Source organism: Camelina sativa, chromosome 8 (assembly GCF_000633955.1).
Source record: "Camelina sativa cultivar DH55 chromosome 8, Cs, whole genome shotgun sequence".
In the NCBI taxonomy this organism is placed as follows: domain Eukaryota; kingdom Viridiplantae; phylum Streptophyta; class Magnoliopsida; order Brassicales; family Brassicaceae; genus Camelina; species Camelina sativa.
Window position 1 is genome coordinate 469,862 of NC_025692.1, and position 10,517 is coordinate 480,378.

The 10,517-nt window shown below is 38.3% G+C and overlaps 2 protein-coding genes and 1 pseudogene across 3 annotated transcripts in view; 2 read left to right on the forward strand and 1 right to left on the reverse strand.

The window, feature by feature from the left end:
* On the forward strand, nt 1,575-3,513 carry LOC104705343 (F-box protein At4g00755-like). Its single transcript, XM_010421330.2, has 5 exons — nt 1,575-1,762; nt 1,954-2,361; nt 2,487-2,671; nt 2,758-2,876; nt 2,968-3,513. The coding sequence occupies exons 1-5, from the start codon at nt 1,648-1,650 to the stop codon at nt 3,308-3,310; spliced, it is 1,170 nt and encodes a 389-aa protein (XP_010419632.1). The 5' UTR covers nt 1,575-1,647; the 3' UTR covers nt 3,311-3,513.
* LOC104705342 lies at nt 3,576-7,773 on the reverse strand (annotated as a pseudogene).
* The window catches only part of LOC104705349, a 3,277-nt gene continuing 1,521 nt past the window's right edge, over nt 8,762-10,517 (forward strand). The window contains exons 1-3 of one of the 2 annotated variants that reach the window (XM_019228210.1): nt 8,762-9,552; nt 9,996-10,113; nt 10,216-10,512. In XM_019228210.1, coding sequence (XP_019083755.1) covers nt 8,962-9,552; nt 9,996-10,113; nt 10,216-10,512 — 1,006 coding nt within the window. In that variant the 5' untranslated portion in view covers nt 8,762-8,961. The remainder of the gene's footprint in view (nt 9,553-9,995; nt 10,114-10,215; nt 10,513-10,517) is intronic. The other variant, XM_010421335.2, reaches the window with a different exon arrangement.

The following is a 10,517-nucleotide window of genomic DNA, read 5'->3' on the forward strand; positions in this document are numbered from 1 at the left end:
GATGAGGAGTACTATCATTGCAGCAGAAGTGAAACTGGGGAATCTTCCTACTGGTTTTGCTCAGTATGCCACCCTGGTCTTGCATACAAAGGCTTTGATAGTTTCACTACGCATATCTCTAGTGATGAACATCGATCCCAGTTGATGGACCCGTTGCATATAAGTGATAAGAGAAGCAAGGAGGCTGTAACATTGGTCTTTTGGGACATGAAGCAATGTCCGGTACCCCCTTGCTTTATCCTCGTTGTTAGAATTTTGAGAGTAAGAAAAAAAAAAGAAAACAGAGCAAGAGACCTTTGTCTCTTCTCTGTTTTGAGAAGACAAAGAACCAAACTGAAAAATTATATTTACATGAAACTTGTTGCATACATCAACGACAAAACTGATTTATATAGAAAACAAAGTGACACTAGATGTGTCACTTTCTCCTTACGACTCTTGGATGAAACGTCACAAACCAAAACATCACGACTTATACGTTGCACTCAATTATCGACCGACACTCCCCCTTAATTGAGTTGCCAGCTAACTCCAATCTCGCTTCAACGTTCTTCCAACCTTGTTGTGCTTAATAAACTTCTCTGTTTCCAGGTAATTAATGGCATCTCCTCTCCCTCTGGTTAGAGCTATCTCTTTTTCTTTCTAACAGGCTGTTGCTCTGTGTGAATTTCTTTCTCAAAACATCACACCTTTTTTGCTCAGGAGCCTTCTTCTGTTTCGTACAAACAGACGGCTTCTCACGCTGGAACCCTTCAAGTATCCTTCAAACTTTCACCATGTGAGTTTTTTTCACATCGCCTTTGTGAACTTCCGTCATGTCTTCATCCGGTTGTTCTTCCAACCTTCTTCCACTCACTTTCTTCTAAGTGAACATTCTAATTTTTCCTTTTGGTGTCCTTTTGATCACCAAATCTGGGCGTGAACCCTTTCACCAAATCTGTGCGTGAACTCAGTCACGTCTCTTCTTCGGTTATCTTCTCCACGTCTCTTACCTTGATTAGGACGTGAGAGGAGGACTCTTATTCCTATCCATTCTTAGCTTCCGCCCTGCATCACTTCTTTACGTATAATTGATTATAAAGATACCATAATATCTTATTTGACTTCATCATGAAGAATAGTAACAACAGTTTCTTCTAAACTATGAAATTTTAAACATTTATCATTTTCACTTTGATAATCTAGTAAACTATTGACATCAATTATATTACGATAGCCAAAATTATAAATTAAAAAATATAAAAGTGTGAATTATAACAAAAATATCTTATTTTTAATCGAAAATATTTAAAACTATGAAAATAAAAATCTTAATTTATTGATAAATTAAAAATTCTATAAATTAATAAAATATTATGGTCCTAATCTTATTAATTTATAGAGGTTTTACTTTATATTGTAACTGAATTAAACTTTGAGACAAAAATATTATGTAAAAAAAAAAGACAAGAAATAATTAAATAAAGTATGTCGGTTGTTTGAATATATAAAAACTCTCTCGTCTCTCTCTATCTCTAATCCTCAAAATACCCAAAATCAATTCCTTCTTAGGGTCACAATCGTCGCTNTTGTGACAATGCTCTCATTGTTGTTGATTTATAAAGTTTCAATCTTTTTGTATATTTGTCGATAGGGTCAAACACAGGAATGGATTTCGTAAACAATCTTGATACCGACACTTCCCTCTCCATTCTTTCTTGTCTTGATGATCCTTCTGATATTGTCCGTGCTAGTGCTGTCTCACGCTCCTGGCGTCAATTTGGTAATCCTCACACCTCACTCTTCAATGGCTTTTTATTTTATTTTTAATCTTCAATGTAACTTTCTGAGTTGTCTCTGTTGAATCTTGAGTATGGTGGATTGGAGAATTTTACCCCTCGTGTCCTTAGATGTTTAATGTTTCGAGAATGGTTTTTTTTTTTTTTTTTTTTTTTTTTTTTTTTTTTTTTTTTTTTTTTTTTTTTTTTTNCTCCAAGAATCTATGCTTGAAGCTGTTCCATCAGCTATCTAATGTGGGTCATATAGTAGAAACACATGATGAGTCCTCCGAAGCCGGGTCAAGCAGTGTTATGGACACACGGCTACTTGAGAAAGAGCATCGGGCTTACGCCTTATTGGCTAGAGGATGCACGTCCTCCCCTATCCAAAGCTGTATTGCTGATGCCATCATAGCTTCTAGTACTGATAACTTCCCTGCTGAAAGCATCTCAAACACACTCGATGAACCTGATCGGATTGGTGAAACCCCTTCATACTGGTCGAGTACTGGCCAACACAAAACTTCGGTGCCTGAAACGCTTCTTTACAGGTTGATGGGTGATTTGTGTGTCATTACCGAATTCAAAGTTCAGCCTTTCCAAGGTAACNTGTGTCATTACGGAATTCAAAGTTCAGCCTTTCCAAGGTAACCCCCCTTTGTCAATGTTTCTCTGCTTCTCTCTCTAATTGAGACTTTTGTTGCTTAACGGTTTACCCACTTTCTGTAGCTTTTTTCCAGCGCGGTCATCCGATATACTCTTCACATTATGTTCGTATCCGGTTGGGTTACCACAAGAATGACAACTCACCACAGTACAACAACTCACAGGATAAAAAAGGTGAGCCAGGAAAGAGTTCTGTTGAAAGCAACTATGTATGGACATACACTTCACAAGAGTTTTCGATGGCTCAGGTGTGTTGCAACTTACTAGTCACTGTCTTCGTTAGTATAATATATAAAGCTTGTTCCTGAACTGTGATGATGGTTTCTATGAGTAGGAAAATCGATTGCAGACCTTTGAGCTTCCAGAACCCGTTCTTTGCATTGGTGGGTATATGCTAGTCGAGTTTCTAGGTCGTGTTCAGACACAAGAAATGGATGGCCAATACTATATATGGTACATCTTCTGTCCCTTTTGCTCTAGATTTGTTTAGAAACTTTACAACTTGTGCAATGTGAAAAGTAGTTTCTGTTGATTGTCTTTGCAGCGTGTCGCATGTTAAAGTGATGGGAAGATCACTAGCACAATCATTTCGAGTGGAGAATGTGGATGACTGTGGAAAATTTGGATTGAAGGTTTTGAGTTACAGTGATCCAGAAAAAATGGTTGAGATGGATGCAGAGGAGGTTGAGATGGATGCAGAGGAGGTCGAGATGGATGCAGAGGAGGTTGAGATGATTGCAGAGGAGGAGCAAAATCAGTTTAGAGGGATTAGAAACCTTGAACAGCTCTTGAATTACTTGCACAGGCATCCTCTTGATGTCGTGGACATCGAGTATGTTTTGCCTGAGTCTGACAACGAGGATGCTGAATCAGACGATGAGGTTTAATTACTACTTCCAGTTATTTTGGCTTTATTTTTTTTGTTTTTAAATGAACCTTTAGGTGTTTTTCATCTTTTGCGAGCGGTTTTAAAGCTTCTTCTCCAGCCATTTTGGCTCGGGTTTTTTTTTTATTTATTTATTATATTTCATCTTATTAATAAAACTGAGTGTTACAGACCTTAACAGAAAGTTAACAGCTATTTTGGCTCTCCCATCTCTTTTTGTATTGTAAAAGATTGTCAAGTTTCGGAAATAATGTTGCAAAACAAAGGAAGAAAGGTTTCTAGTTTGTGCCGTTAACTTGTCATTCCAGAGACTCGATCAATGTTTTGAACATCTAGCTAACACAGGAGTTTATTGGAATTTTCAAGAAACCACACATACTAAAAATCACAAACGAATATCTCATAAGCATTGTTCACGAGACAGCCGCAGAGCAATGCGGATCTTCATAACTTAAGGTTTGCTCCTGATCTGGACCCTGTCCCTCCTCCAGATCCAATTCGAGGTCAGAGAGGCTGATTCCATCCTGCATCAGTTCTTCATCTAACGCTTCATGTGCCTGCACTTGTAGCTGAACAGCAACATTCTTGTTTGAGGACTCCCGCGGACTCAATGTGATTTCATGAGGCCCCTGAGACTCCTCAACGCTCTCCAAAGGATGAAAATCTCGCTCTTGGAATTCATATTCCCCTGTCCAAGACCAAATTTGGTTACTTCAAGTACCATAGGCGACCAAGACTAGGATTAAAATAACAAGAAGTTTCACATCATTAATACCATATCTCAAAGCAGAACCTGAGTCTTAAGTAACCTTAAAACAAATGCATAAATAACTTCCAAGATACAATATTATTTGTGAACTGAGAGACTCACCATAAGCAACAGAATCGGTAACAGGTTGAGTGGACAACGTTTCTAGTTCTTCCTCCATACAAACCGGTTCTGGCTTCTTTTTCTCACTATCTTCTCCAATTTTCTTTATCTCTGTTGGTTTTTTTTCTTTTAGTGTTGGCTTCTTCTAAATAAATCATAAGAGTTTGCACATTGGTTGATATAAGTTACAAAAAAAGGAGATCGATCAGTGAAACTCACCTATATTTGGGACAGCTTGTAAAGTTTTCTTTTGTAAGTCATCTGCACAAATGAGTTTTGGCTTCTTTTGTTGTCCTAAATCAACGCAACAATCCTTTTCTGTCTGTTCTCCAGTGTCTCTATCGGCTCTTTTCTTTCTGTATTTACCTTGGCTGAGTTCATCTGCATAAAACAAAGTTTAGTAAACCTAAACAGCGAACAAAAACGCATCAGGAGATGAAGTGGAGATGTTCACCATCTGTTTCTCTGAACTCATTCTGCATTTCTGGACATACCAGTTCTGGCTTCTTTGTTTTAGCTTCACTGTTCTTGTTACTTTTCTTAAGCTCATCATCAAGTCTCCTGACTGTAAACTGGCACAGAATTTCTAAGTAGTGTTCCATGAGCGGCTTCGCCAGACATAATTCGGCACCTCTGCGCCGACATTCTTCAATGGAATCGTCTTTCACACAGGCACCCAAAACTGTTAACACACAGAGAGAAGAATGATTAAAAGCTAGCATTTCCCATAATTGTCATGAAAACATAGGATTCAGAAGCAATGAATTAATTTAAGATCTCATCCGACTTGTTATGTAAAACATGGATATCTTTAGCGTCTCAAACTTTTTCATGAAAACAGTCACGATCCAGAAGCAAGGATTAACTTAAGTTGTCAGACTTGGCATGAAAACATTAACGACCAGAAGCAATGATTAGGGACATGTTTTGCTTACCAACAACCGGAATCTCACAAATCAACCTGAGTTTATCAAGAAGTTCGTACTTATTTATCTCAATCAATCGGAGCTCTGCCAGTACAAGATCAATTTTTTAATCTTTGTTATTGATGATAAGCGGCAAATCATCAGCTCTTGTAGTAGCCACAACTGTGAGATAAAATTAAACGTTCCAGGAAAACAAACCAGCAGGGTGCTGAGCAATAACAAAAAAATGCGAGATGGTTTTATCAAAATCATTATTTCAAGCATTGGGTCGTGATATATACCTTCATATCCGGATTTGCGAATCATCTCTGACAGATTCGCCAGCCATGTCGCATCGCTGTCCAATAGCAAAAAACAAATTTTATCTGAGAATCTCTCTGTTGCTTTAGTATTTTCCATATTAAAATCCCCTTCTTGGTTGAGAAGCCTCGTAGAAGTAGATAAGACGAGACACTNTTTGTTTTAGCTTCACTGTTCTTGTTACTTTTCTTAAGCTCATCATCAAGTCTCCTGACTGTAAACTGGCACAGAATTTCTAAGTAGTGTTCCATGAGCGGCTTCGCCAGACATAATTCGGCACCTCTGCGCCGACATTCTTCAATGGAATCGTCTTTCACACATGCACCCAAAACTGTTAACACACAGAGAGAAGAATGATTAAAAGCTAGCATTTCCCATAATTGTCATGAAAACATAGGATTCAGAAGCAATGAATTAATTTAAGATCTCATCCGACTTGTTATGTAAAACATGGATATCTTTAGCGTCTCAAACTTTTTCATGAAAACAGTCACGATCCAGAAGCAAGGATTAACTTAAGTTGTCAGACTTGGCATGAAAACATTAACGACCAGAAGCAATGATTAGGGACATGTTTTGCTTACCAACAACCGGAATCTCACAAATCAACCTGAGTTTATCAAGAAGTTCGTACTTATTTATCTCAATCAATCGGAGCTCTGCCAGTACAAGATCAATTTTTTAATCTTTGTTATTGATGATAAGCGGCAAATCATCAGCTCTTGTAGTAGCCACAACTGTGAGATAAAATTAAACGTTCCAGGAAAACAAACCAGCAGGGTGCTGAGCAATAACAAAAAAATGCGAGATGGTTTTATCAAAATCATTATTTCAAGCATTGGGTCGTGATATATACCTTCATATCCGGATTTGCGAATCATCTCTGACAGATTCGCCAGCCATGTCGCATCGCTCTCCAATAGCAAAAAAACAAATTTTATCTGAGAATCTCTCTGTTGCTTTAGTATTTTCCATATTAAAATCCCCTTCTTGGTTGAGAAGCCTCGTAGAAGTAGATAAGACGAGACACTTACTCGCATGAAAATACACGCAAAGCGGCTTTCATAAGCGGAAAGAACAAGAATCTAAAGTGTTTAAATTGGAATTCATTGCAAACGTATCAAGAGCTAAACCTGGACCAATATACATTTCATAAATGCAACTGCGAGTCGCCACGTTTCACCATGCGCTGCGTTGCAAAAGATTCTAGTCAGAATCATTAAATCATTTAAGAACCTACCATACATAGAGATAGTCATTGAAATGAAAAGTACCAATAAACGTGGTCATCTGACGGATACAAGCAGTCCACGGTTCTTTTCTTGGTCATATATGCAATATGTCAAAGTATATGATCTTCAGTTCATGTAAGATTGGACGGACTGCAAATCAATCAGTCAAACAAATAAATCTTGCTTATGTATACTTAGTAAGAACTTTCGAATAGACACTTCACAATTCTAACCAAAAAAAAAGCTGAAATTTATCAGGAAACAAAGCTTTGAAGATAACTATCAAGTATAAATTGTGCAAAGAACTCTTTAGAAACCAGAAATTGAGTGCAAATATGAAGAGATCGTGCAACAGAATTTCTCTTTTTGATTCTCGCATGTGCTGACCGTGACCAAAAATATGGATATGAATCAAGCATAGTTAGCTTGAAGAATGGGCTCATGTCATCGGTGCAGCCCATTCTTAAAGCTAACTATTTTTGAGACATCACAGCTTTGGCGGTGCAGTGCGTGTTTCCTGTGAATATGGTAAAGATAAGCCGTTGCAATAATGGCTGGATGGGTGTATACATGACATGCTGTTTAAGGATTCATGTTCACACTTATAGCAAACAATAAACCAGGAGGTAGAATTACAGGGCCAAAAAGCAAAAAGAAAAATTGAATAAAACCATTACCTTTTCACCAGTAATTGTTCGGCGTCACCTTTGAAGACAGACTGGTTAAGTCCAACGCAATTATCTCATTTAGTCCATCCAATTATTCAACAACCTCTTTCTGTTCAATCAGCCCATCTTGTTCTTCTCATGATTCTTCTCGCTGGCCACGACTACCACAAAACCTATGCTTATCCTATAGTCTGCACGAAGTATCTCCGCACATTTATGGATGTCTTTCACAAAATAAAGTTTGGGAGAAACAATTGCAGTCAAATAGAAAAACATCTAAACACAAGCATCTGGACAAAACTTTCGGGTACCAGTGACGGGAACATGCGCACAAACAACAACGTAGCCTTGATCACACACTTAGCCCCAAAGACGAGGCATCCTGTCAGAAGTGATAGGAGCATTCACATGGCCTTCACTGTTTAGCTGAGCACAGAACCAAAAACCAGAAATTTACTGAGCATGTAGTGAGAAATAAGGTAAAACCAATTTTTAACAGATTTGTCAACAAAATTAAAGAACACGCAAACTCATTTTTTACCAATTGTGATAAGTTTTTAATAACAATAAGTAACTTTTCTTTAGCAGTACCGACTACAATAGACATCGCAAGGTCACTGTACCTTGTGACTAGACACATGAACTAAGGATATAGCAACCCTCCAACAAACCTTTTGAGTTTCGATTAAAAAATGATAAACTAACAAGCACATAAGCAGAAGCTCCAAATCTTGCTACACGTAGAGCGAAACATCCTAGGTCCCACATATTTTGTCTTATTTTCTACCAACTAACTTTACTTATATTAAGCAAAAAAACTCTGTTCCTTTCTTTCTCTCAGCCTGTTATNTTGCAGTCAAATAGAAAAACATCTAAACACAAGCATCTGGACAAAACTTTCGGGTACCAGTGACGGGAACATGCGCACAAACAACAACGTAGCCTTGATCACACACTTAGCCCCAAAGACGAGGCATCCTGTCAGAAGTGATAGGAGCATTCACATGGCCTTCACTGTTTAGCTGAGCACAGAACCAAAAACCAGAAATTTACTGAGCATGTAGTGAGAAATAAGGTAAAACCAATTTTTAACAGATTTGTCAACAAAATTAAAGAACACGCAAACTCATTTTTTACCAATTGTGATAAGTTTTTAATAACAATAAGTAACTTTTCTTTAGCAGTACCGACTACAATAGACATCGCAAGGTCACTGTACCTTGTGACTAGACACATGAACTAAGGATATAGCAACCCTCCAACAAAACCTTTTGAGTTTCGATTAAAAAATGATAAACTAACAAGCACATAAGCAGAAGCTCCAAATCTTGCTACACGTAGAGCGAAACATCCTAGGTCCCACATATTTTGTCTTATTTTCTACCAACTAACTTTACTTATATTAAGCAAAAAAACTCTGTTCCTTTCTTTCTCTCAGCCTGTTATCATCTTGAGATCTTCATCAAGAAGCTGCGTCTCTCTTTCCATAAACTCACATCAGCCACACATAAATACATCTTAACACTCCTAAGCATTTCACTAGCCCACTTACCTCGTCCAAGATATTTTCTTTTTGTTTAAGACACTTTATTATCGTCAGTTCAGTCAGTGTTTTTCAAGTTCAGCTGCGTACCTCAGCCAGAAAGTGTTTCAGGATGGAACTAAGGCCGAGAATGCTCAAAGACTGTCTCTTGGAAGATTCCAATTCCTGTTCCTCAAACGGGTTCAAATCGATGCCCAGACGGCCTCCTCTCAACCCTTTCACAATGATACCAAAGAGGAAACAATCCAATGCATTGCAGTTTGTGATTAACGCCGTGAAGAACCTCCGTTCCAACGCCGTTAAATCCGCTCCATCGGGGATCTTACCAAGGACCCTCTCTCGGAGGTTAACATCGAAGAACAAAGCAGAAAACCAAGCAAGCATCACTGTTGTTCGGGTTAAAGACATCGTGCGGTGGAGCTCGTCTAAGGACCTGCATGAGGACATATCACATTTCGAACTGTCTCCACCTCATCAGTACACAGCCAAGACAGCGAGAACAGCCACGGGATCCTCCACCACCAGCGGCACATCCTGCAGCAGTTGGTGTGACTCGGATTTTACATCGGAGTTTTTACCATCATCATGGGGAAGTAATGTTGAGGAGTGCGGTGAAAAAGAGAGTGTTAAAAACAACTTACACTGCGTCGGCGAAGATTCTTGCACAGCAGTAATAGTCGCCGACACTGAAGTGGGACCTGAGGTAAGAATACTATATTTAGAGAAATGGAAACTCGTACTTATAACATTAATTAATCACATAGTTTAACCACTACATGCATAACAAATAAAGAGAAAAGAGAATCAAATAAAATAAAGTGACAATGTGATTTTAAGATCTTATGGGTTGACTTTGCTTCAACCAAAAGGTCGCCCATGCTGTCTCTAAATGCACGTGCAGCTGTTTGTTAATATAATAAATTCACATGAAGACAAAACAGAAGCTGGCTTCGTCCTTGGTAGACATATAGAATAGCATTTACAGTACCCACTAATTTCTTTCTGACTACGATATCTAACAATTTATGAAATGGGTCTTATAAAGAGTGGCTATGCATTAACATTTAATACACTCAAATTATAACGCTGTCTACTATAATAGTCAAATGATTTTGGTTGGCCCTAATATGCAATGATCATGGTCAGGAGGACTTACAGCGTGAAAAGGAGCACAACAGCCCTGTCTCAGTGTTTGAGATTCAACATGAGGAATATGACGAAACATCAGACTCTTCCTTCAGTCAATGCCTTGACAATGTGGAAAGTGCGTATAGGTTTCCTTCATTGCAATCAAAGCAAGTTTTCTTCTTAGATTTTTTCAAGACTTCAAAATTCTGAAACATACGCTATGTGATGATTTTTGCAGGAACCAAACAAAAGCTCATGCAAACGATTCAACGGTTTGAGACTTTGGCCAACATTAGTCCTTTCACTTTAAACGAATGGGACTCAATGGATGAAGAATCTTGCATGGAAGGAGGACAAGTGACAGATATCAAATATGACGATGATGATGATGAGAATTGCGATACTGTTGATGGAGAGACTGAAGATGAAGACGCTGATGAGACTGAAGAGAAGGCAGCACAGCTATGGAACCGGGTCAAAGAAAGACATGCAATTTGGATCCACGAAGAGCATCTGATAATGGACTACTTCAGAGATGAA